Here is a 26,247-nt window from a genome sequence, read left to right as displayed (position 1 = left end):
GTGGCTCTCCTGACTGCTGCGGACTGTATGGCCCACAACTTTGCTAACCTATCTTAATTCAGATGAAGTAGATACAATCCTTCTAAGATTCTGACTTCATTCAGCTATTCCTGTTCGCATATAATGATAGGAAAATGGAAAGAGTAGAACAATTAGTTTTCATGAAACAGCAGCATCTTTAAAAGGAATTCACAGTGTCATTGAGGCTTTCATACTCCTAACTTGTTACTTATCTCTTTGCTACAGGAGTCCTTTCCAAGTTAATCATTCAGCAACAGAATATGTGAGCTATGTAATATTGTCCAAGTTTAGTTATACAGAATAGCTGGGTCACTGGGTGTGTTCACTTGTATGACCAGATTATTGCAACTGAAGTGTCAAGCATTTTGATCTGGACAATAAACAAATCTCAAGTTTTTAATGTTCTTGGCTCCTTGTATTTGAATTTTTTACAGAAGGAAAAAGTTACCTTAAAGGCACGTATAAACTTCAGAGTGCTGCTTGGCTTGTAATACAGTTATCTAGATGAAGTTCAAGTTCCATTTCTCAAAACACAAGGCCAAAGAGTAGAGCTCTAGACGTGACAGAGCAGGTCATTGCACAAATGAACTACTGCAGGAGAACCTGTTCCTTGGAGGCTTTCAGTCTAACCTAAGCTGTGGTTCAGAAGAGTAATGCTACAGATTGGGTTTCTGAGTTGGGAGTGAGTATGAGTGATAAAGCTTAGTGCTCAGAGGGAGACACTTTGGCTGGGATTTTCCAAACAGCCTAAAACCTTTTTTAGATTAGGATGTAAATGTGTGATGTTCGCTAATATGTGCGAGCTAACATGTTTGAAAAGCCTAAAGTAGACAAGGCACACGGTGTTCAATGTACTGAACAAACTGGGTTAAAGTTGCAGTTCCTCGAAAGTCACTGGGACTTGTGCTCCTCAATCAGGCTCATTTGAAAATCTCCCCTTTTGTTTTTAATGACCCTTTTCTGACAGAGGGAATGCTGTGGACCACGTTGTCTGCATTTGAAGCAAGAGACTCTTATAAGTAGGTCAGACCTGGCTCTTCCACAGATAACAGGCTCAATTGCCTTATTTCCCAGATAAGTAGTAACCAAGTTTTGTGGTTTGGGCTGAGAAAAATAAATGTCTCTTTTATCCATTCATGATGGGGCTTACCCTACTCTTAGCATCGTAGTGGGGACTGAGTAATCTACATATGTAGTCATAACCTATTTGCACAGCAAGACTTATTTAAGTCACTTTGCCATTCACCTCTCACTGGAAGAGAATGTAGTCAGTTGCATTGGTACAGACTACAGACCATAAAAAGATAGATGAAATCACATTTTTTAAAATACTTTCAGAACGCACCCAACTGACCTATGATTCTATAGTTGATTCTAATATCCAGTGGCTATAACATTTTTAAGTGTCCATGTGTTAAGTGGAATTGAATATTAATGGGACTTGCATTCATCTTTTAAGGTTCTACCCTAAAAAAGGTTAATTATTTCATCTCCAAGCAAGTGGCAAAGTTAAAGCTTGAAAGGTTGGGAAAGAAATGACCCAACAATTTTGTCTTTTTGCTTTTTATTTTAAATAATGCATAACTTAAAAAAGCTCAAATTTGGAACATAAACATTTGTTTTGTATGAGATTTAACTTTAATGAAGCACATTTGATAGACAAGGAAAATATATTCAAAAAAGTTTTGTAAAGTAATTAGAAATTATTTGAGTAAACTGTTACATATTCATTTAAAATGAGGGAATTATTCAGGAAACATCAAAACACCACAGTAATAGTTGCTATATCATAAATAGTGTTGAATAGATAACATCACCACCAGGCTGTGTCTTTGAGTGAGATGCATTGTTGTTTTTAACTTTCCTAAATTTTGTAAACTGAATTGTGACATTGGGGTTACATCTCAAACTAGCTGCAAACCATTCTATTTAGTTCACTGTATGAAACAATAAGAGGGAAGGTTATAAATACCCTATATAAAGGGAGAAGGAGGGCACCAAAAACTTCTAGATAAAGTTCACAAAACTATGAGCTAATACAAACCACTCTAAATATTTAATATAAAAACATTGTGAATACAAAACATCTTCCATAATATAAAACAAAAAGAAAGTGATGCTATTGGTTAATACTCTTTCAGTCTGTTAAGAAATGTTTTAGAAGGTACCTTAAAACTCTTTTCTACACTCCTTAACAAATACTGATTCAGCTTGATGATTGGAGTGCAGAACAAAATAGGTACATACTGTTATATCCTGATAGGTAAATACACATGTATGCTTCTAAAAATCACAAATTCCCAAATGCAAAGCCTGGGCATCTGTATTTACCTGAGAATAAATAAATGTTATGACAGTTTAGAGCATATTACATGAGCACTCATTGTCATGACTTTTGTCACACACAACACACTGTTACATTCAGACTCGGACTATACCATTCTAAAAGCTAGTAAATTGTGAAGATGGCTGACACTGTACAGCTTGCTCTCATGGTTGTTATTTTTGTGGGGATTGCTGTACTAGACATTGTTTATGAGGAAAAGGCACCATGGGTGTTAATTTCAGTGTCACTATACTTCATACTCATATATACATGGGATATGCTTTGGTTTAATATAGAAAAAAGTAGATACTTTTAAGAGTTCTCCCTTCAGATACATAGGTGAGTATTACTGCTTTTTTTTTTCATAGAGTGTTCTTGTATAGTGTTCTGATATTAAAAATCTTTTTCAAGTTTATCTTGTTCTTGGCTAACTTCCACTTCTACCTCTTCATATTCATCCACCTCTACTGTGGCATCCTGATACTGCTGGTACTCAGACACCAAGTCATTGGTGTTGCCTTCTGCTTCAGAAAACTCCATCTCATCCATCCCTTCTCCAGTATACCAGTGGAGAAATGCTTTCCGTCTGAACATAGCTGAGAACTGTTCAGAAACTCTAATGAAGAGCTCTTGGATGGCTGTGTTGTTGCCTATAAAGGTAGCTGCCATCTTCAGCCCTCGTGGTGGTATGTCACACACTGCCACTTTCACATTGTTAGGGATCCACTCCACGAAGTAGGCACTATTTTTGGTCTGGATAGCCAGCAACTGTTCATCCACTTCTCTGGTAGACATCTGGCCTCTGAAGATGCATGCCACAGTCAAATAGCGTCCGTGACGAGGGTCACAGGCTGCCATCATGTTCCGTGCATCAAACATTTGTTGGGTAAGCTCTGGGACCGAGAGGGCTCTGTATTGCTGACTGCCTCGAGCTGTCAGTGGAGCAAAGCCAGGCATAAAGAAGTGCAGGCGAGGGAAAGGCACCATGTTCACAGCCAGCTTCCTCAGATCTGCATTGAGTTGACCAGGAAAACGGAATGAGGTGGTGACGCCACTCATGGTCAGGGACACGAGATGGTTGAGGTCACCATAGGTGGGGCTGGGGAGCTTTAGGGTTCTAAAGCATATGTCGTATAGAGCTTCATTGTCAATACAAAAGGTTTCATCTGTGTTCTCTATCAGCTGGTGGATGGACAGTATGGCATTATATGGCTCTACAACTGTGTCTGATACTTTGGGTGAAGGCACTACGCTGAAAGTGTTCATAATCCTATCAGGGTATTCTTCTCTGATTTTGTTGATAAGGAGTGTGCCCATACCGGATCCTGTGCCTCCTCCAAGTGAGTGGATGAGCTGAAACCCCTGCAGACAATCACAGCTCTCACACTCATTCCTGACCACATCCATTACACTGTCAATCAGCTCAGCTCCTTCTGTGTAATGGCCTTTAGCCCAGTTGTTGCCAGCACCTGAATTACCTGTGAACGTAATTACAGAAAACCATCCACAAATTTATCAGGCCAAATGTAAAAAATCCATTAATAAGAATGCTGCCAAATACTGACAAATGTAGAAAGGCCATAGGACTAATGACATATTGGAGAGACATCATAACTGACCACAAATACAAAAAAATATGTTCTAAAGAGGCCAGTGTCTAATCATTCCCATTAGCTAAGGAATAATGTGCATTTGCTGAATTTGGGAAAACTCGGGTTGGAAAAACTCGAAACATGCAATTGCACACCTTTCTTGCACATTCAGCTCAGGAAAGAGTCAACAAACTGATTTGTTTCCTCCAAAATTGTTATGACGAAATGGAATTTCCTTATTTTGCTCTTTATCTTCTTTTGAATTTTAACACAGTTCTGGTGCTAGTTGCTAAATTCCTAAATTAATACAAAATTTCTACCATTTTCAATAGTAACCACAATTCTTTATTACATGCTGCTTACACACTCGAAGTTTCCAATAGCACTAGAACAAGTTGCTGCATTTCAAATACAGACAAAAAACAATTGGGAATTTATTCAACTTTTTCAGATACAAAATATCTATGGCTCATCTCTTTTGTGAACCCGGAACAGTTCCAGGGTAAAAACTCCTGTATCTTGATTTTCAATAACCCTCTAAACCTTTCCTTAATCGTAATATCCTAACTTTCTGTGACTAAAAACATTGAAAATGTTACTTATTCCCCAGAATGTTATATTTTGACTATGGCTTTATTGGCATACTTTACAATTTAAAAAAAAAAAAGGTTTTCTCTTCCACGTTGCTGTGAGAAAAGGAACCTACACACAACAGAGGAAATATGGACACTGACTATATACAAAGGGTTGTCAAATGCAAAAAGTTAACTGAGAAAAACAGAAATTTGTATCTGCTTATCTCTTCCAATCTTTGTAATTTAGGTGTTAATTGCAACATTTTGCACACTATTTTCTAATTATTTGACTTCTTGACATTAAAAAGACAAATTCTGCCAAGATATTGAAAAACTTGTTTTGAATAGGATGTGTTGCTTAGCTTGGCAGCTGGGATTTGAAAGACCCACTGGCATTTGTATGTTTCTAAAACTTAGGTTTTGTATAAACCAGTTTTACAAAATCTGAAGGTACAATAAAAATGATTCTATGAAATATTTTGTTTTAAATTCCAGTGCAAAGTGTGCTGTATTTTGTTTGTTTGTTTTGTTGTATTTTAACATTCCCAGGCATTTTGAGGAACCCAATCATTGCAGTATTGCACTAGCTGAAGAAGGCTGAAAAGTGAAATTGACTAATTTGTTTTAATTGAATTAAATGCATAGAGTAAATCAGAATTAATAGTGAAGAGTAAATCAGATTTTAAAAATTCAGTTTTAAAGTTCTTATTACTATCCCAGATGCAAACTTAAAAAAATGTATTGGCTATAATCTGTCTCCCTCTAACACTATTGTAGCAATTCTGTGTTAAGAGTGAATACGTTTTTGCTTTATGTAGGGATGCTTTTAAAAACAAGCAAACAAACAAAACCAAACAAACCCTGTGTTTGGGATTCTGGGTCTGTCAACCTTCACAGTATCCCCATAATGTCTTATTTATATTATTAACAACATATTGCACATACCATGAATAAAATTGTCAGGCCGAAAGAGTGGGCCTATTTTGCTGGATCGTACACTGTCCATGGTTCCAGGTTCCAGGTCCACCAAGATCGAACGGGGCACAAACTTCTTGGCTGTGGCAAAAGAAAAATAAGAATAAGTTGACAGGTAGCCAGGCAAAATCTTACCCCCATCACATCACATCTTCTCAGTTTAGCCATTTCAGTCAGCACATTCTACAAAAATTCTCCATTCTACAATAGAGCAAAGTGCAATCCATGCTATTGAACTGATAGTCCCTTCAATAATTACAGATTGTCACAACCTGGAAAAACCCTCACTGGTCAATCAACATTGGGCCCACTCCTGCAGTGCTTACAGGGAAAACTTTTGTTGATTTCAGTGGGAGTTTTGATTTGTAAGAACAAGTTAGGACTACATGACAGGAAGAGAAGATACAGGGTGGTATGTTCTAAAGCACCAAAGTGACTTAGGAGAACAATTCCAATTGGAAGCAATGGGACTTGTGCTCCTAAAACACTGACTTTGAAAATCCCACTCACCCACAGTGTTTTTTATTTTAACCCTCCCATGTTAACTTTGTAATCTGCTCAGCCAACCCATTAAAAACCCTGAGCACTTACAATGAGCTTCGTTGAAGTACACATTAATTCTCTCAAGCTGCAGTGGTGAATCACCATGGTAGTTCCCAGTGACATCAATTCCATGTTCATCACTTATCACTTCCCAGAACTGAAAAAGGAAACAGGACTAAATATAGCCAAGTAAGCACTTCTTCAGTCCCACCATTTACCTATAAAACTGCCACAAGGGGGAAAGCATCTTACCTAATACAAGCAGCCTAGTATGAAATGCATCAGAGACATTAATAGCAAAACCAATAAGTGCCACACAAAAAGTCAACAGATATGTGTTTACAGGTCTAGGCATCAACTGTGCAAGTTGGCTACAGAAGGGCATTATAGTCAATTGCAAGACTCCCATTGATTTTGAGGGAAGTAGCATCAGGCCCAGCCTGTATGATCATACGCAGTAAGGGTCTTTTGAGGATTGGCCAGCACTGAAGTGAGTATGGAGGAATTCTAATGGACTCAGCCAGGTTTACACATTACAGCCAGAACGCTGTCACCCTTTCATTAGGTGTAGCGTGCATACTTCACAATGCCAGGCGGATGGGACCAGTTAGCTACATAAGTGACATTTCAAGCAGTTGCACACACAGTCCAAGTAACTGTGCATGTGCATTAGGTCTGCAGCTGGGTTTGGGTTTTTCTGAAGATGCAGACGCGTAGAATAAGGAGTCTGGCATAGAAATTGTCACAGATTCTGGGGATGCAGAGGCAGAAAATGCATTCAAGAGTTCAAGCTTGAGTTTACGTTCTGAGCCATTTCACTTTTCCTAATGACTCATATTTAATTTTAGTGATGTAGGTTTAGTGATGCACATTTGAGAGTGTTTGGCTCTGGAGTTTGCTTCTGGCCCATAACCATTTAAAAGAAACACGCCTTTCTTGTAAGAGGCAGACTTGACGGCAACATGCTCAGAGCATACAGGAACAGCTCGTCAAAAACCAAAATTAGTAAAACTCCTATCTAGACCTCCATTCATAGCTCCAGCCCTGGAGTCTCTTATCTAAGCAGCTCACTACAGCAGTGTTAATGCAGTCACACCCTCTGGCATGAGCAGGCTATTTTAATTTTAAAGGTCTCTTGCCTTTAGCACACAACATCATTTTAAATTTACAAATAGAACACATCTAGATGATGGCGCTTATATAGTGTGAGCATTTTGCACCAACATTACTAGAGACCAGCGGTTTGCAGAGCAAAGTTTCTGAGCATGTGTGTATGTGAGAAAGAGTAAAGTGTATACACCTTTAAAAAGCCACATTGACTTTTTCATTCAGAAAATATTTCCTCTTGGGCTAGTCCTGCATTTCCCAGGGAAAGAAGTCAGTGGGCATTGTGGAGGGGCAAGAAATCCAGGCCCAGGCTTTCTGTTTTATCCATCTGCTAAAGAGCTCATTTTTCTGAATTGTCCCAGGTCATTTTGATAGTCTCCTATTAAAGAGAAAAACTCCTGCAAAAGTCATGCAACACAAACAGTATTTCTCCCATCGCCTGTGCACACAATACATAATCATCTCCATCACAGCCTATGATATAGGTTTATGCTTAAATAATATTTCGTTCTTGACATACAAACAAAATAAGTTACAGTCACAAGCAATGGCACGAACCCTAACACTAAGTGCTGACAAAAATCACTTAAAGACCCTTGGCAGTAAAACTTCATGCTACATTGCAACCTCTTCATTAATATCATCCTCATCTAGATTGCTGCGAAGAGGTGTTCCCTGGCTAGTCTGTCTACTTTTTATGCCCTCTATCGCTGCATCTGTGTTAATGCTTGTGTTTTATTAGAGGGGTAATTACTGTATAGCATTTTATGTGCAGGATATGAGACTCAAAGGTCATTGAAAAATTAGCCATCTTTCACCCTATAATGTGCTTTAACAGCATGCTTTATGAAGCTATTTCCAGGTTATGTAGCTCTATGTACACATATATAATCTCAAAACTAGTTGAAAGAGTTTATCTAAGGATTTTTTAAATTGCTTTTGGTCTGAACTCTGTGGTACTTGATGCAGTTGTTTTTGTTATGTAAATATAAATATACATTTATTTGTCTTTTGTAACAGGAGTTTTAGACTGGAACCTGAACTCCGCTTTCTGTCAACCTGGGAAAATTCTATTCACTTATTTATCCAGGCCAAGTAATTTCTTTTAATGGTCAAGTAAAACACCTTTTAAAATAAATTATTACAGTCAGCAGCATATTGCGTGTGGGGGTAATACATTATTTGTCTAGACTAGTACATTTGCATGGGAACTTTGCAAGACTGGTATAAATGTTACCTGCACACATTCCAATGTTTATTGGCAGGACTGAGTGCCCTTGAATGCTGATAATCTTCACAACCAAATCGTCACATAATTATTGCAGATGTTTTATGCTCAGCCCTTGCATTTGCCCGATGAAGAAGCCCGTCGCTATTACATTAAAACCTACACCTTCACTTCTCATGCGTCTCAAGCTGCCTCTGAACAGAACGCCATGATACCCCACATCAGTCCGTATTTAATCACTCCTGTACTGCCCATATGGTCCCAAATCATTTGCCACTAATGATGGTTACTGAAAACAATTCTCACCTTAGCTCCGATTTGGTTTCCACATTGGCCAATCTGAAGATGCACAATTTCACGCATTTTATGTAGCCTGGAAAGTTCAGCAGCTACAGCCTGGCTCAGTCTCTGGAAGAAACCCTCTCGCTCTCTTGCAATATCAGCTACAGCCACACTGGAGTCATTTCAAAAAGGGCCTTTTTTATACTGGTGATGCCGTCACTCAAACAAGCAGGGGAGTATCCAACCTCACACATTATGCTCATCTCCCCATTAACAAAGCCTGCACACGTACAGCCAAAACTCCCATTCACTGGGCTTTCTTCCTATGGATGGAATGTAAGATCAAACGTACATTGCAGAGAATGTGGAGAGGAAGAATTTGCTTCTCCCTCAACTAACGTTAAGTCTGTGGGGAATGTGTCCGTTCAGAAACAGAGGCACTAAAGCATATATTCCATATTGAAGGAGTGCGGCTCTCTTATCTTAAGTCTGCTTTAGACACAGAGGCAAACAAATTCAAGCCAAATCCTCATCTGTTTGTGAACTGAAGGTGTGATTGTTAAATGCCACAGCCTCTCATCAGTCTTCAAGCAAAACTCCCATGGATTTCAACGAGAGCTCCATGCATGGATTGATAGTGGGATATTGCCCATAACTCGCTAAAATATAGTCCTATCGCTACAATTCAAATCCAAATACACAATACAATCCTGAGCAGCAATGAGGATGAAGTCTAAACATCTGCCAACACCAATGCTATTTACATCCCTAAAATGATGTTCTGAATAGAACTAGTAGCCAATATTTATAGCAATATTCTGTTTAAGAGAAAGGGCTTGAGTCCATAAGACTTAGCTGCTTTTGCCAGATGTTACACAAAGGCCCTATAAAAACCATTGCCAACTTAGAAATGTGTGTGTGTGTGTTTCCTCACCACAATTAGTTAAGGCAACATTCACAACCAATAGTGACCTTCAAGCATTAGGCCTCTACTCTCACAACTCAGCCACACCAATTCAGTTCAACAACTTTATCAGCCTCAGGGCATAACACAAAGAACTGAAAAACCACTTGGCAGTGCACACCCTTAACTCTGACCTTAATAATGTAATGAAATCATCTTAAAAGTTACAGTTTTAGCCTCTTCAGCTACTATACCACAGGCAGGGAAAGAACTGAAGTCAATTACGTACTCAACACCTCTCTATTTTTGCCTTCATTTCTTTTTGCCTGCACCTCTCTCTCTCTCTCCCCACATACCCCACCCCGTCCCAGAAACTATTTTATATTTTAACTTTGTGATTGTTAGGCACCCTATGAAGCACTTTGGGTTACAGGCTGAGGCAGCGCATAGGGTGTTTTGTTTTATTGTTATACATTGGCTTACTATAATCCATGTTACACTGCCATGAAGTACTGAACATTTGTACAAGTCTGCTGCGAAATCCTCCTTATAACACAGGGACATTACTGCCTCCCACAAGGAATTTGACTAGGAAGAAAGACTAGTATGTACCATGGAATCTACCATCAAAATAGAGGGGGAAAGCCTGGTCCCATTGCAGTTACTGATAAAAAACAGTGTTCCCAAGGAACACTGGAAATGCTTCATTGCGTCAAAGAAGTAACATAACTCCAACCAATCCCATGACATAGTCATGTCCCCTGCAGATAGACACAGGTCTGGTATCTCAGAGCACCAGATGGCCCAGCCAGGACGCCTTTGTGAGTTTAAGACGGCTTCATTATATATTAGGCACGTAGTGCACCTCAGTGACATGCTCCTTTCAGTCTCCAAGTAGGCCAGAGGAAAAGAACTGAAGACGCATTAAGATGATTCCTTTAAATGTCTATTTTGAATAAACACATAAGACCAGCACGGTGGAAGAACTTGGCTCATTGAATGAGGTTCTAGTAATTTGTTTTATCACATTATGGAGAACTATAAATAAAAAAAGCCAATCTAGGGGGCCTCCTGCCTCCCTGCAAAGGAATATCAGCCTAATCCAGACTTCCCCACCACAAAAGTTGTGTCAATCTTGCTAGCTGCTAAAGAAAGAGCCAATAGAAATAAGACACCGAGCAAAAAAATGCTCCCAGAACTACTGTTTGCAGGGAACGGAGCACAACGTCTATGTGCAAGCATCAGGCATGACGATCCTTTTGCCCCTAGACCAACCCTTCACATGCCTGAGCACTCTAATTCACCCAGTAATTAAGAATGAGAGCAGTAAGAGGAAGAATGAACTCTTTCATTTGTTCTTTAGAATGGGGTAAGTGCATAATTTTTCAGCTGCAGGAGATCCTCTAACATTGTATTTTAACAGGCAAGGAAGTTGTATCTAGACTATCATGTTCACCTACTGCATCATGGGTATTTTCTAGAGCTGGAAGAATGATGGAAAAATTATTTGTGAATTTTCCTTTGCATTGGAAAGTAAATTTGACTTTGGCATTATATATTTTCTGTTCACTTCCTGAAAACATTCAAACACTCAAATTCTACTGCTAGGACAGGGGGTCTCAAATTGGGGGTCGGGACACTGGGGGGGTGTCACAAGGTTATTACATGGGGGGGTGTCGCAAGTGATCAGCCTCCACCCCAAACCCTGCTTTGCCTCTACCATTCATAATGGTGGTATATATATATAATAAAGTGTTTTTAATCTATGGGGGTGGGTCGCAATCAGAGGCTTGCTATGTGAATGGGGTCACCAGTACACAAGTTTGAGAACCACTGTGACAGGAATATTTGCACAGTCAAGTGGTGCTTAATGTAATTGTAATCAGTCATCCAGTTAGGGCAAAGAACCAACACTGCCTGACCAATGCACTTAACTTACACGGTTTGCATTGTAAATCATTACATTTAGCTAATGAGTGGCACCCAGGAATGAGTTGCTGAAGAAATTGGCAGAATGGGGTTGAGTAACACACACATTTGAGATTGTCACAGTCTTTTTGAGAACAATTCCTGAGCAAAGAACAAAAAAAGTGAAAAAAAATTATTCACTGCGCCTCATTCAGCTATAGTAAGTATATTTTTCTCTAAAGATACCTGCCTGAACCCATTTGCCTTTTTTAACAGCTTTGAAATACAGCTTGGATATGTTGTTGCCTGGGGCACAAAGTACTTTAATACCCTCAACTATGGAATCGTTTAAAGTGCACTTTTCTGTAATTCTCCATCTTTATACAAACAACTCTGCTTTTTACCCTGGCATTCCTGGGCTGTTTGGCAGTGTCAAGCCTGTTTAATAATACGAAGGCATTCCCTATCTGCCAATGTTGTACATGTGTTACCATTGATAAGCAGTGGATGTTTTCACGTGCTCAGCCGCTGTAGCATGCAGGAACAGGTGGAAGGGTTGTGTCTCTGTAAATATATTGACTTAGTTTAAGTGAATGTAACAAAGCGCAGGGGAGCGCTGTATTGGCCATTAATATTATCAGCCCACTCCATGTTTCCACTGTCTTTAATGTGAGTTACATAGTGGCAAGGCATAAAGATGCCCCCCGCTCCCCCGCCCTCCCCAGCCTTGTAATCATTAGGGTGCAGCAGTTAGTGCCAGCAAACAAGCTACATTCTCTGGCCTGGATCACAACTGAGGAGAGGGACAGGAGCGCACTGCAGTCTGTAAGGCTTCATTAATCCTTGGTTTATTTCAGGGGTCGGCAACCTTTGGCACGTGGCTCCTGGCCAATGGGGGCCGTGGGAAGCCATGGCCAGCACATCCCTCAGCCCTCGTCACTTCCCGCAGCCTCCATTGGCCAGGCGCAGTGAACCGCAGCCAGTGGGAGCCGTGATCAGCCAAACCTGTGGGCACGACAGGTAAACAAACTGCCCCAGCCCGCCAGGGGGCTTACCCTGGCGAGCCGCATGCCAAAGGTTGCCGACCCTGGTTTATTTGCTGAGACTGCCAACAAGAAAGTCATTGAATATTTATTCTTATGACGGTGTTTTGTTTGGGGGGAGGGGCTTTTTTATTTTATTGTGATGGGACTGGATGGAGGCCAGCAAATAATTTGCGTTACAGGGCACAGAATGGCCACCAGCCTGTAACCAATTCTAGTCACAACCAAGTGGGGCCATAATGCCATTCCTGGGACTGTTACAAACCGTCTCCAGCCCTTCCATAGCATGTGGCATCTTCAAAGCCTTTTACAACACCTGTTGACAGTCAAGCCACCATCTGTTCCACATACAGAAAGTAGGTCATGCTTCAACACAGAAACGAAACTACGTGTTGCCAGCACAAGCTGTTTGCCTTTGAAGTTTTTCTCTCTCTCAATACAGTTGAGTTTAGAAGAACAGCCATTTACTGTTTCTGCAAAAATCTCATCTCTTCAGTCAGGCTTAATGAAGGCATCAGCAGGCTCTGCGTTGTGTGGGTAAGACAGGCCCTGATGCCTCATGGACAGTTTTAAGGATCTCTTACCTTCACCCACATTTTGGGATCTCAACAGGCGTTTTCGTTATGGTGCACTAACTACATGACTGCCCGGTAAAATTTAAAAAAAACACCTAAATAAATTAAGGGCCTAAAACCCACTTTCAACAGTGACATACGCACACAGGAGCTCGGGGCCGGATATGTAAAAGGATTCAGGTTCCTCCACAGGCACCTGAATCCTAATGTTTTGCCTAATGTGGGTGCCACTGAGGTTTTCAAAGCTGCAGCTCATGCACCAGCTAAACACCCCCGCCCCCGGCCCCGTGCCTCAGTACCCTAGATGCCTCTGTTTCTGTTAGGTGGCATTTTCAAAGCAGCCTCAGTGCTCCAGACATCCCAATGAGCTGTTCATAGCTGTAGGCCAAGCTCAAGTCTGCCAGGCGCAGAGTTTTTAAAAGAGGCAGGCGCATGCCTATCTTGCCACCAAGGTTCAATCACAGGCGTGCTCTGAGCATGCCTTCAACTTGACACCTGTCAGACCTTGCAGCAGGCCATGGACTGGAGGGGACAGAAGCAGCGTTAGCCCCTGCACAAAAGCCAGCCAGGGCACAGCGAACCATAGGGCAAGCATTAGCATGCTATTGTGCATATGAGAGTGTTTTGGCTGCTAGGGCATGGGCTACTTAAGTGACTGACCTGACCTAGGTGGAGAACAGAGTTTGCAGCTGAGGATCCTGAGCAGAGGGACGAGCCTCTCTCTGGTGTGTCAGGCACATGTACCAAGTCAGTTACTTAGGCACCTAAATCCCTCTCCCCTTCTTTGGCATTTCATACCTGATTAGATTGGATGGCTCTCCACTTAGCTGGCTGGCTTTTGAAAAGCCCTTTCTTAGGCACTTAATTGCCCCCTTGCACTCAACAGGCAGCTGCTTAACTCGGGGGTGAAAATTCCACTAGGCACCAGGCCACCTAGGGGATAGGCCATGCTTCACCCAACCAAGCAATGCCAAAAATCCCTTTAAAAAACTGGCCCTCATTCGCTCGCAATCAGATTACGGCTTGTGATTGCCTGGCACTTTTGAAACCAGGAATTAGGCTTTTAAGTCACGTTAGGGCTTTTGCAACTTTTCCATATATATATATATATAAAAACTCTCAGGCCTTCCTTGCTAGTACATATATCACGAAGGCCTGAGTGGTTAAAAACACATGGCTAACAAAACTGGACATGCCTGTGGTCATGCAGCCTCTGGCTACAGTTTACCAATGTGGTGTTTTGTAGCTCTGTGTTTCCAAGCATTTCCTGCATCTTTTCATACATGAGGGGGCCTTTTACTTGGAATTTGTCATCCCTTTAAAGCATTTGTCCTAAAGCAGCTGCATGTGTATCACAGACCTTTGTGTTGGGCGCATCACAGCTGTTGACTCATCTCCGTATGCCAAGTGTAGCAGATGCTATTTATTTTCAAAATCAGTTTTAGTTTTAAAGAAGTGTGAGCCCTCAGGTGTCAATCTTAATTACACGGCAATACAGGTGGATTTGTGAAAATTCTAGCAGAGCAGTTTATATAGAGGACAGAACGTCCCAGCTACCATGGGCTGAATGTGGGGAGTGGCTAGCACAGGGATCTGCACTCTCTCACCAGTATGTTATCTGCTCAAAACTGGCACAAGAGAATGATGACCAAAAATTGTTACTATCTAATGGCTTTGGTGACTTCTATGTAGTGCATTTCACATCTCCTAGCGCCTAATGGACAGGTTTCCAGACCACCAAAGAACTGGGGAAAACCCACTACCACTATTGGCCCCCATGTTTGTCAGCTCAACAGAAAGGACAGTCACTGAACAACCATGGAAACGGAACCCTCAGGGATGCTCACACCAAGTTAGCGTTAAGATATATCAGGGCACTGGAGGGAGCTTGCACTGCCATTACCAGCCTACATTGTACCTGTTCTGTGGTTCAGCAGAGGAGTTCAGTCTCCAGGGCTGGCAAGACGGCACTTTTCACTTAGAAAAATAATTGTCAGGCAATTGTGTTTGTACCACTGTGTGTCAGCAAAATGTGCAGTTTAATTTAATTCTCCAGAAAGACGTGTCATGAGACATAAAAGTTGCACAACAGTCAGAAATGCACATAAAAATTGCACAACTGGTTTTGCTTCTGCTTTCTTTTCCCACCAAGAGCTTGGTCAGCACTATAAAAGTAAGTCTACACTGCACAAACCCCACCCTCCAGCTGTGAGGTTCAGAGACTCAGTCTACAGCCTGGGGCTTGTGGGTTATGCTATGGTGTTTTTAGCTGGAAACACCCTAGACGTTCCTGCTTGGGCTCCAACACCTCGCTGGGGGGGGGAAGGCTCTCAGAGCCTGAGCTGAACAGCTACACCGCTACGTTTAGTGCCACAGTGTGAACCTGAGTCTCCAGACCTGGGCTCTGAGACTTGCTGCCACAGGGTTTTTGGTTTGCTTTTTTTTTCCCATGTAGACATGCCCTCTGTGGTTTAGACCAGTACTGGGTCACGGACTGTAAGGCACTGGGTCATGGCGGCTCTGGTCAGCACCGCCGATTGGCCGTTAAAAGTCCCGGCTAAGGCAGGCTAGTTCCTACCTGTTCTGACACTGCGCTGCGCTCTGGAAGCGACCAGCAGCAAGTCTGGCTCCTAGATGGGGGGGGGGGGGTGTCATGGGGCTCCACGTACTGCCCCTGTCCCAAGCACCAGCTCCACACTCCCATTGGCTGGTTCCCAGCCAATGGGAGGTGGGGTGCGGTGCCTGCGGGGGACAGCCCCATGGAGCCACTTGCGCTTCGGACTAGGAGCCACACCTGCTGCTGGCTGCTTCCTGGGCACAGTGTAGTCCACCGTGCCAGGACAGCCACTCCGCTGCTGACCAGGCGCTGCTGACCAGGAGCCACCTGAGGTAGCCTGTGCCCCACTCCCCTGCCCTAGCCCTGAGCCCCCACCAACCCAGAGCCCCTTCCTGCACCCCCAACCCCTCATCCCTGACCCACCCCAGACTCTGCACCCAGAGCCGTGACCCCCATCCTTCACCCCAACCCTTTACCCCAGTCCTGAGCCTCCTCCCACCATAGAATCATAGAATATCAGGGTTGGAAGGGACCTCAGGAGGTATCTAGTCCAACCCCCTGCTCAAAGCAGGACCAATCCCCAGACAGATCTTTACACCAGTTCCCTAAGTGGCCCCCTCAAGGATTGAACTCACAACCCTCGGTTTAGCAGGCCAATGTTCAAACCACTGAGCTATCCCTTCCTCCCTCCCTTCCTCCCTTGGATCATGGGCATCAACAATTTTCTTCAACTGGGTTGCCAGAAAAAAAAGTTTGAAAAAAAACCCTCCTGTGTTTGGACTGCGATCCTGCGAAGATTTCAGCCGCATTACTCTCAGTGCATAAAGTTAGGCACATGCACACTTCGTGCAGGATCAGGGCCTTAATGGAAATACGTCTTAAAGAACATAGTTAAGGACAGGGCTGGCTCCAGGGGTTTTGCCGCCCCAAGCGGCGGGAAAAAAAAGAAGCCGCGATCACGATCTCTGCCGCGCTGCTTTATTCTTCTATGGCAATTCGGCAGCAGGTCCTTCCCTCTGAGAGGGGCTGAGGGGCCCGCCGCCGAATTCCCGGACATGCCGCGTTGGCCGCCCCAGGGACCTGCTTGCTGTGCTGGTGCCTGGAGCCAGCCCTGGTTAAGGATTTACGCAGGCAGGAGCCTCAGTGTTTCTGTAAAAGCAGCAGAGCGTCCTGTGGCACCTTATAGACTAACAGCATGAACTTTCATGGGTGAATACCCACGTGGGATGCATGTAGTGGAAATGACTAAGTGTTTCTGTAGGCAGCCTGGGGGCAACCGACCTTCCCAGTGAAAAAACATCCGACCCTAGCACAAGGCACTTTCTGGGCAGATCCCAAACTGATACCAGACGCTCCTGCAAGTTTATTAAGAGAAAGGCTCGCGGTATGATCGCTCAAGGCGGGGGAGGAGAGGGGGGAACCGGCTGCAGAGCTCTCAGGACCCCGTGCCTCTAGGCCTGCAGATGCCCGGAACTCCGGCAGGGGGCAGGCGCCTGCTTGAGCAACCGAACAGCGCCGAGATTGCGGGGGCGCCGGGCGGTGCTGCTGGCAGGGCTCCGAGGCTGGGATTAGCGGCGAGGCCGGACGCGAATCCCAGGGGAGCCCCCGCCCCGGCCCCGCCCGCCACACGCGCTCGCAGCCCCCTCCCCGCGGGCGGACCCCGGGCCCGGCGCTTCCTGCGCCGCGGGTTCTCGTCCCTCCCCGCCCAGGGCGCAGCTGGGGATTGGCAGAGCCCAGCCCCTGGCTGACTCAGGCGCCGCAACCTGCCCTTAAATGCTCGCGCCGAGGCGGGGGCGGGGGGGAACCGGCCCGGCCGCGCAGGAAGCAGCTGCAGCTCCAGGACCGCGGCGCTGAGCATGGCCAGGCTGCCCCAGCATCTCCTCCCGCCGCTGCTGCTGCTGCTCTGGGGCTGCCTCTGCCCGGCCTCCGCCGCCGGCCTCCACTTCAGGGAGGGGCAGCACTGCTACAAACCGGCCCCGCGCCGGCCGCCCGGGCTCAGGTGAGCGGGGGGCGCCGGGGAGAAGCCGGGAACGGCCCAGGGGCGCTGCCCGAGCCGGGCAGGCAGAGCGCAGCAGCCGCCCGGAGGCAGCAGCTGGGGGTGAAATCCCGGAATGTCACTGCCCACGTGATGCCGAGACCGCCCCGGCCCCTCATTACTGCACCCGCGGGCGTTCCCCGACCCCAAGTGGCCCCTGGTAACAGCCGAGAACTTCACCAGCCCAATTAGTTTCCATAACATCCGTGCTCGTCCCATCCCCTAGGGAGGCGGGGAAATGGGGTGTTGGCAATTAGCCCCAGTTTCAGCAGCCGGGCCAAGGATTCTCTGCTTTTCTGGGGGCAAATGGCCAGGACCCAGCTCCTCCGAGGGAATTTGGTGCCTCAATACCCTTGAGGATGGGGAGGAGACGGGGCTTTGCACTGTAGCCAAGTTATTCGTTGATACGGGACTCCTGAGCGTTGCAGAAGGGAGACAATAAATCCAGCCTTTGTTTTGAGTAGAACAAAAACAGCATGAAGTCTGGATTGTTTAGGGTGACCAGACAGCAAATGTGAAAAATCAGGACGGGGTGGGGGATAATAGGAGCCTATATAAGAGAGAGACCCAAAAATCAGGACTGTCCCTATAAAATCAGGACATCTGGTCACCCTAGGATTGTTTCATGTGAACTGCTGTGAAGGGCTGCATTGGCCAGGCCTCTCATTTCTTATGTTAATCTCAGCTGCCTACCTGATAGCTGTTTCTGAGTTAACACTAGTCACAAGACCATATATAGAAGGGTATTAAAGGTCATAGTGACTAGAACTATCATGTGATCTCAAGCTAGGATGGAAATTCTCACACATCATTGTGAGACTGGAAGATTTCTCTCCCCCCCCCCCACCCCAAAAAAATATAAAAATCATCTCTGGGAAACAGGCTTAACTCTTACTACTTTGTTTCCATATAGAACCTACCCTCGACCTCACGAGTACCTGGACATCGCTAAACTTCCCTCGAGCTGGGATTGGCGAAATGTAAACGGGACCAATTTTGCCAGTACCACTCGGAACCAGCACATTCCTCAGTACTGTGGGTCTTGTTGGGCTCATGGCAGCACCAGTGCCTTAGCAGGTACTTGTTACTGGGTATCTGTTGTTAGTGGGTATTGTTTCCTTTGCAGCCAGTCCATTTTCAGGATCCCCCACATTCTGAATCTCTGATTTGGGAGGGGGGTAATCTTCAATTTGCAGGATTATCAGCATTATTCAGGGTTGTCACTGCACAAGACAAAGGGCCTAACTCGTAAATAGCTTTGAGTATCTGGGCCAAGGTTCCTGCCCTACATAAGACAGACGGGGGAGAGGGTAAGGAAGATTCTAAAGTGAAGGCAGGTTTGGTGGCAGCATATGCTGCGGGAATTCCCCAACTGGCAGCTGAGGAGGGGAATTCTTTTTTTCTGGAGGAATGTTCCATTGTGGTAGGGGTGTCCTCCCTCGTTTAGAATTATACACAGATTAAAAAGGAAAAATTGGAGTGATTAAAACACATTTAGCAGAATGGACATTGCTTGTGGGGTGGGAATGTCACATGCCCTTCAGTGTACAGTTCTCTTCTCCCTCTTGCATTCAGTCACAGTTAAGCCCCGAAAGCCAGAAGTAGGTAGACAAATTATTCTATTAATACAGTGAAAACCATGATATCACTGTAACTTCCCTTTTTGGGTGAGGGCAGCAGCTCAGCTGGAGTTTAGCTTTCGGTGGAGCAGTTTCTCTGTTGCCTCTTCAGGGCAACAGCAGCAGTGGGACAGATGCACGTGGGGCTGGGAGCATGTTACAGTAATTCCCCACTTAACGTTGTTTCGATCTTACGTCCCTGCTCAGTTACAGAACATGCTCCATTTAAAGTTGTGCAATGCTTTGCTATAACATCATTTGGCTGCCTGCTTTGTCCACAGCTGGCAGCCCACCCATCAGCTCCCCTACACTGGTCCACACACAGTGCCTCCCACCCACCAGCAGATCCCACGGATTGACACCTTCCCTCTCCTCCTGCCCCTGGCAATCAGCTGGCTTGCAGCATGCGGGAGGGAGGAGGAGCAAGGACTTGGTGTGCAGGCTCCCCCTCCCTCCTCAATACTGTACTGCATAGCAAAAGAAAGGGGGCAGGGGGGAAAGAAGCAGGTTAAGGGTGGGGGCTTGGGGGAAGGGGTTGTGGGCAGGCCGAGGGTTGAGCCCTCCACCCCTGGGAAGCTGCTGCTGCACAATGTGCTTCTCCTAGCCTACAGCACCTTCAGCCTCCTCTTGCCTGCAGTGCCAGGGGGCTGTGCCTGTGTGGGGTAAGGCAGGGACACCTCCCAACTATAGTACTGTACTTTATGGAAAAAAAATTTCCCTGGAACTTAACCTCCCCATTTACATTCATTCTTATGGGGAAATCAGATTCGCTTATTTCATGTAGTCACATTTTTCAGGAAGTTAACTACAATGTTACGTGAGAAGTTACTGTATACAGGTTGAGCAGACATACCGAACAAGAGGAAGTCTCACTACCAGTCACTCAGGGAAACAGAAGTACAGGTTTCATTGCCGGTGTACATAGTGCTCTACAAAACACACGCAGATGCCTGCAGAGTTTCTGTTAATCTGGATAGATACAATATATAACCAGTGTCTGGGGTGGAGAGTGGTACTAAGTATAAGGGAGGAACAGCGAAAGATGCAGAACAGAGACTAGATTGGAGGCAGTAGGAGCTGCTGGGGAAACTAGTCAGGGACAAAGATGGAGTTATGAAGAACCAGGTTTTTAACTAATCAAAAAATGCAGATACCCAGGCAGGGCTTGGTGACCATGTAGATCAGAAAGCTGGACTTCAGCGTAAACACAACTGAAGTTTCTGACCATCTTTGTTTACAGTTTTGATAAAAATTAAAGGTGCCCAGGACATTAAAAAATCAAATGTATCAAAATTCCTTAACTTTAGTAATAGAAGGGGTGTCAAATCTCTGCTTCCTTGCTGTCACTCTAGGGAAGTAGAGTGGAAGCTTTCTCAAGCCGCAGGAGAAGCAGTAGGAGTGTTTACTTTTCATAAAGAGCTCTTCTCATGCATCTGAGAAGAATTAGAATGATCATTCTGATTGGAGTAGCAGTATTACCTAAGGATCATGGCCTCATCATAGTAAGCATTGTACAAATGCTTGTTATAAAGTCCTGCCCCTAAAGGACTCAGTCTAAGTAGACAAACAAGTGGGAGAGCAGAGAAAGCAAGGAGGTGGGCGAGCAAGTAAGAGTAAACCAAGCAAGTACAAGTGGGCATAAACTGGCAGAAAATTTGGCCCTTGGTCTCACTGCTGTCTCAGTCTATGCAGATTTGAGATTTCAGAGCCTAGCAGAACATTTGGCAGACCTGGGATTTACAGCCAACGTTACTGGTGACCTGAGGCAAGTCTCCTGACCTCTCCGTTTTTCCTTTATCTGTAAAATAGGGATGGTTATACTTCCAAGCTTTTGTAAAGAGCTTTGAGATCTGTAGGTGAAACATGGTATAGAAGAGCCAGGTATTATCGTTAGTTACACGTGAGGGCTTTCATAACTGGTAGAGGATGTTAGGATTTATCTAATTAAGGACTGAAATGAAACGTTCATCCATATATAACTGTCCCTGAAGCCAACTTTGAATGGAAAATATTAGCTGCACCTGCAAAACATACAGACACCATCATTTTGCCCACTCCGGTTGGGTCACGGTGTGGGCACCTAGCCATTCTGTTAGCATGAACCACTGTAGGCTTTTGCACCCACAGCTGTCTGCAGATATTTAACAGATGCAGCTAAGGAGACACAGCTGAAACATTTGGCCCGTAATGAGTTACAGACAACAGTAAAACTAACAAGCACCAATTGTTTGTTCTTTTGTTATTACCACAGATCGCATCAACATTAAGAGAAAAGGTGCTTGGCCTTCTGCCTACCTCTCTGTTCAGAATGTTATTGACTGTGCCAACGCAGGGTCCTGCGAAGGTGGAGACCACACAGGTGTTTGGATGTACGCTCACGACCATGGCATTCCAGATGAGACCTGTAACAACTACCAAGCCAAAGACCAAAGTATGGCAACAGATTGCAAACCTTCCTAGCTACGACTCACTCTTATTTGGCAGGGTTTGGTATTCGCTTTAAAGGAAATTAAATATAATTTAGCTAACACACCCATTTCTTTCTGCTTCTACCTACTGCTGGCTGCTAGTGAAGCACCTGCTATCTAACTAGAAGCAGCAGGTTCCCTTAGAGAAGCTGTGTTTGGTTTGTTTGTTTTTTGCACCAGAGTCAGACAGCATAGTGTGTTGCCATCATGTCTGAACAAGCATTCACCATGCAGGCTGCTAATCTGAACTCGCTAGGCGCTGATGTGCATCGGTGCTTTCATGCAGTAATATTTAGAAGTGTCATCTTAAGTAACCAGAGCAGAACTTCAGTCTATTATACTTACTTGCAAACAAATCCCTTGAGTTGTTTCTGTAGCTTCACAGAAGCAATTTAATAATTTGTATACTGAGACACTTATCAGGAAGTAATTTTTATAACCTACAATTGAAAAGCATGTTTGAAGGCTGCAACAGATAAATAGCACATAACCTTGAAATATTGACTGCGGAGGCTGCCTTAATTAGCAATCTGAACTTGCAGCTTTATTTAACTTGAAGAAACAAGCAATTTTCTTTGCTATATTTAATCTAATTATGGCCCCTCAAAAGGAATTAATTTTTACAATTATTTCATTGAATAATTAAACTAAAGAAAAACACTAGCTTGCAATGTTAATCAAATGTCATTGCTTCTTTATAGCATGCAAGAAGTTTAACCAGTGTGGAACATGTGTTACCTTTGGGGAATGCCACGTGATAAAGAACTACACCCTCTGGAAAATTGCTGACTATGGCTCTGTCAGTGGGAGGGAAAAAATGATGGCAGAAATCTATGCCAATGGTCCAATCAGGTAAAGACAGTATTACAGGGTAAGAGTTATCCTGTTAATTTTCTTTTAGTTGTTTCCTGTTTATCCCATGAAGTTTGCAGAGCCTCCTTATGTAGCTAATTGAGCACTTCTTCACCAGAACAGGCCTTAGCCTCTGAAGACTATGTGCTAAACTTTTGCAAGATATATTATGATATAGACCCACGTAAGTTAAGAACTTTTCATTTGAAGTGAAAAGTGGGTGATGGACACTGTTCTCCTTTGTAGTCTACTATACAATTATTTTTGAATGAGGAAGCTCTTTTTGCTTGTTACAGTTGTGGCATAATGGCTACTGCACGGCTGGATGCGTACACTGGAGGACTTTATGCTGAATACAACCCCTCTCCTATGGTGAATCACATTGTATCTGTGGCTGGCTGGGGTGTGGAAAATGGAACTGAATACTGGATTGTCCGTAACTCCTGGGGCGAACCATGGGTAAGGGGGAGAGAGAGAAGGGATGTGATAAAAAATGATTGCAAAATGAAATGCACATTTTTAAAAACTCCAGAAATTTCTATTACAAGTTGTACAACTAGCTTGTTTATAAAAAACTAACTCTTAGCCATAGGAGTTGTCTCAATCTATGATTTTTAATACAGCTGTCAACTAGGAAAAAAAAATCTAAACTGAATGTAATGCTACCCCACTACAAAGAATAACACAATGCAATAGCAGGCCAGCCTCTGTGCGGTGTCAACTCCGCAAGTCCTAATGCTGCGCTCATATGTGTATGCAACTCCCATTGAAGCCAGTGGTAAATAGCTATTGGAACCATATATCACAAAGCTATATTTGGCTCTGGATAGTAGGATATGGAAATGAATTCCTGGCTGCAAACAAATGAGTTTACCAGAGAACCGCTATTTCAAATAAGCTTGTTTTGTAAATCCCACTCAAACCCTTTGCAGGGATCTGCCTTCACCTCAAGTCACCCTTGCTCTGCCCAAAGTACACTGCTTATGAGACAGAATTTACTTTGTTACTAATTTATAAACCTTTTGCCAATACTAATGAAAATTAATTTACTATAGGGTGAACTGGGCTGGCTGAGGATTGTGACAAGCGCATATAAAGGTGGAAAAGGAGCTGATTACAATCTCGCTATTGAAGAGGATTGTGCCTATGGGGATCCTGTATTACCTTGATTGTCTCTAGGGTTTATGGGGTACTTCCTGGCTTTGAAATTTTATTCCCCCCCTCATCAAGGGTTTGTTTTTTTTAATTAAAAGGCAGTTTAACTATTCTGTAGTAAAGAATGACCAGGCAGTTAAGAGGAATTAGCTCAGATCACCATGTTTTAGAAGTGGAAAAACTGCCTCTAAATTTTTAACCTGCACTGCATATTTAAAAGCAGCTGTTAAGACAAATTTGCTTATCCTCTGCTTTATGTGCCTGGTACTTACCAAGCAACTTATCAGAAGTTATAAGTACAAATCCTCTCATTGGAAAAATCATTCTCACTTGTCAATATTTAATCTGAAGGAATATATAAGATTTGTTTTACACTTGTAACAAAGGAGGTTTTCCTTCTAGTACAAACTTTAAAGTTTGCTCTAAGCAAGAGGGACTGATTTTTTAAAAATTTGGGTTTAGACTTGTAAATTATATACACAAAGTAAATATCACTGAGCTACATAAATACAGAAATCGTTTTTGTTCTCTATTTTAACTGTGTCCTATAGTCACATGATATTGTTTCACTAAGGCATGTGTTGCACTGCAGATTGTCATTTTTATCTGATTGAAAGTGATGCAACAGTAACCAAATCTCTTTAAAACTACCGGAAAATGTTTAATATAAGCACTGATTGTGATTGCCTGATGCTTTCTTTACTCTAATTCTAGGCTTTGGTATTTGAATGGCTGTACTATTTTTCTGTACAATGACAGGGTTTTTTTTTAAAGGGGGGGAGAATGGGAATAGGGTTCTAATGACATAGCTTTTAACACGTGCTTTTCCCATACAAGGAAAGATGGTATGTTATCTTCCTCTTTCCTGCTTACTCAACCTCATGTGCCTAGTTCCCTAATGGTGTAAATTACAACCCAAACCATATCAAAGATTAACTGAATCACAGTTGTTAAACTGACATTGTTTCTTATGTGAAGTGATTAGAGGGTGCACAAGTGGATTGTAAGAGTTTAATGGAATTTGTTTCTCAGCATTAACTTAGTGGTACCTATGGCAGCATCTCTTGGCAGGGCACAGACAAGGTTTAAACAGAATCTGTACTTTAGTTAAATGCCACTAGGAGGCGCTAACGAAGGATGGGTGGGGGAATAGAGCCACCTTTTAATGATTGCATGTGTATGAGAGAACTAAGGACACCTACAATTGCACAGAAACTGAGTGCCCCATGTCACCCAGGGTCCTGCTCTTGGAGTGAGAGGCTGATCAACCACAACCTACTACATGTTGCAGTATGTACTGAAGGTCACATTTACCTAGAACAGAGATTAGGGTCTGAATTTCAGGTACTCTACAGGGCAGCAGGGAGCTACAGACTGCTGTTTTCCATTTTGGCAAGTTAAGAAGAAACTGATCTTCCAATGTCTTAAAACATCTCTAATTTCAGGAGCCAGCTGCTTTTGTTTTAAATAAAAGTTTAATTGTTCACCTGTGACCTACAACTGAGGCACATTACTCATCTACAGTTGTTTCTTTGTGACATGGGCTTTATTTTACAAATTATTAGCTCCATCACTGTCCCACTGATTTCTAACACCATTGCTGCTGCTGCTTTGATAAAGTAATATTAGGTCCAATCTTTACCTTCAATCTCAGAGAGAGAAAATTGTCTCCTAAACTAGTTGCCTAGCAAAATACAGAAGACAGGCTAGGGGCCTATGATCCATATTAGAACATGCAACATTGGTCTCATGGATACAGTATTGGATGGGCCACAAGAGCTACATTCTATTCCTAGTTCTGACAGATGTTCTTTGTGAGCTTGGCCAAATACCTTTCCTTTAGCTGTCAAAAAAGGATACTAAAACATTAAGGTTGCAAAATTAATAGTCTCTAGTTACATGGTCATGTTAGCATAATTCATATATGCAAAGTAAAGTTGGATGGGCAACCTCAGTTCTGCACTGCCTGACTCTTGAAAGCTCAACTTTTCACCCTTGCTATTCTTAAAATTAACTTAAAAAAACATTTAAGGTTTACTAAAAATGTAATATGAAGCCACAGTGACCTAGATGGGTCATCAGCAGGGTTGTCCCTTGATGTCCACACCACAGACCTTTCAATTGAAGGCCAAAATGTAAGTTGTTAGGGCAACTCTAATTTTGACTTTTCCTAACTCTTGAAACCTCAGCCTTAAGGTTCTTTTTAACAGTAATGGGGAGGAGTTGGCTATCTGCCTCTGTGAACCCACCATTGCTAGGGGAGGAGGTACACTAGCTGATCTTGGATTTCATTGCTAGTTGCTGACAGCAGAGTAATGATGAGATTGAAGAATCCTGGGTTCCATTCCAGTTTCTGGAAAGGAGCATTTTAAAATAAATGACAAATCCTTTTATCCTCTGCCACCTGGCAGGTGAGTTAGGCTGCTTCCTCCTCAGCGCCCAGGCATCAATAGGGGGAAACAGAAATGCATGCAAACAAACA

At 43.5% G+C, this 26,247-nt stretch overlaps 2 protein-coding genes across 4 annotated transcripts; one reads left to right on the top strand and one right to left on the bottom strand.

Moving 5' to 3' along the window:
* Positions 1-1,589: 1,589 nt before the first annotated feature.
* On the bottom strand, positions 1,590-8,806 carry TUBB1 (tubulin beta 1 class VI). Of its 3 annotated transcripts, none has more exons than XM_039499224.1 (4): positions 7,333-7,542; positions 6,081-6,189; positions 5,460-5,570; positions 1,592-3,825 (listed from the first exon to the last, which is right to left on the bottom strand). In XM_039499224.1, the coding sequence occupies exons 3-4, from the start codon at positions 5,518-5,520 to the stop codon at positions 2,741-2,743; spliced, it is 1,146 nt and encodes a 381-aa protein (XP_039355158.1). In that variant the 5' UTR covers positions 5,521-5,570; positions 6,081-6,189; positions 7,333-7,542; the 3' UTR covers positions 1,592-2,740. The 3 variants fall into 3 exon arrangements, with proteins under 3 accessions (XP_039355159.1, XP_039355158.1, XP_039355157.1); XM_039499223.1 differs by lacking the exon at positions 7,333-7,542 and adding an exon at positions 8,674-8,806 and having other exon boundaries at positions 1,594-3,825; XM_039499225.1 differs by lacking the exons at positions 6,081-6,189; positions 7,333-7,542 and adding an exon at positions 8,674-8,763 and having other exon boundaries at positions 1,590-3,825.
* An 8,600-nt stretch (positions 8,807-17,406) lies between these two features.
* CTSZ (cathepsin Z) lies at positions 17,407-25,779 on the top strand. The gene is made up of 6 exons (XM_039498139.1): positions 17,407-17,635; positions 18,585-18,748; positions 21,542-21,721; positions 22,460-22,610; positions 22,907-23,069; positions 23,666-25,779. Exons 1-6 carry the CDS (start codon positions 17,493-17,495, stop codon positions 23,777-23,779), a joined length of 915 nt encoding a protein of 304 aa, XP_039354073.1. The 5' UTR covers positions 17,407-17,492; the 3' UTR covers positions 23,780-25,779.
* The last annotated feature ends 468 nt before the right edge of the window (positions 25,780-26,247 follow it).

This window comes from Mauremys reevesii, linkage group 13 (genome assembly GCF_016161935.1).
Source record: "Mauremys reevesii isolate NIE-2019 linkage group 13, ASM1616193v1, whole genome shotgun sequence".
In the NCBI taxonomy this organism is placed as follows: Eukaryota; Metazoa; Chordata; order Testudines; family Geoemydidae; genus Mauremys; species Mauremys reevesii.
Note: the sequence above shows the minus strand (reverse complement) of the source record. Positions and strands in the feature narration are given on the sequence as shown.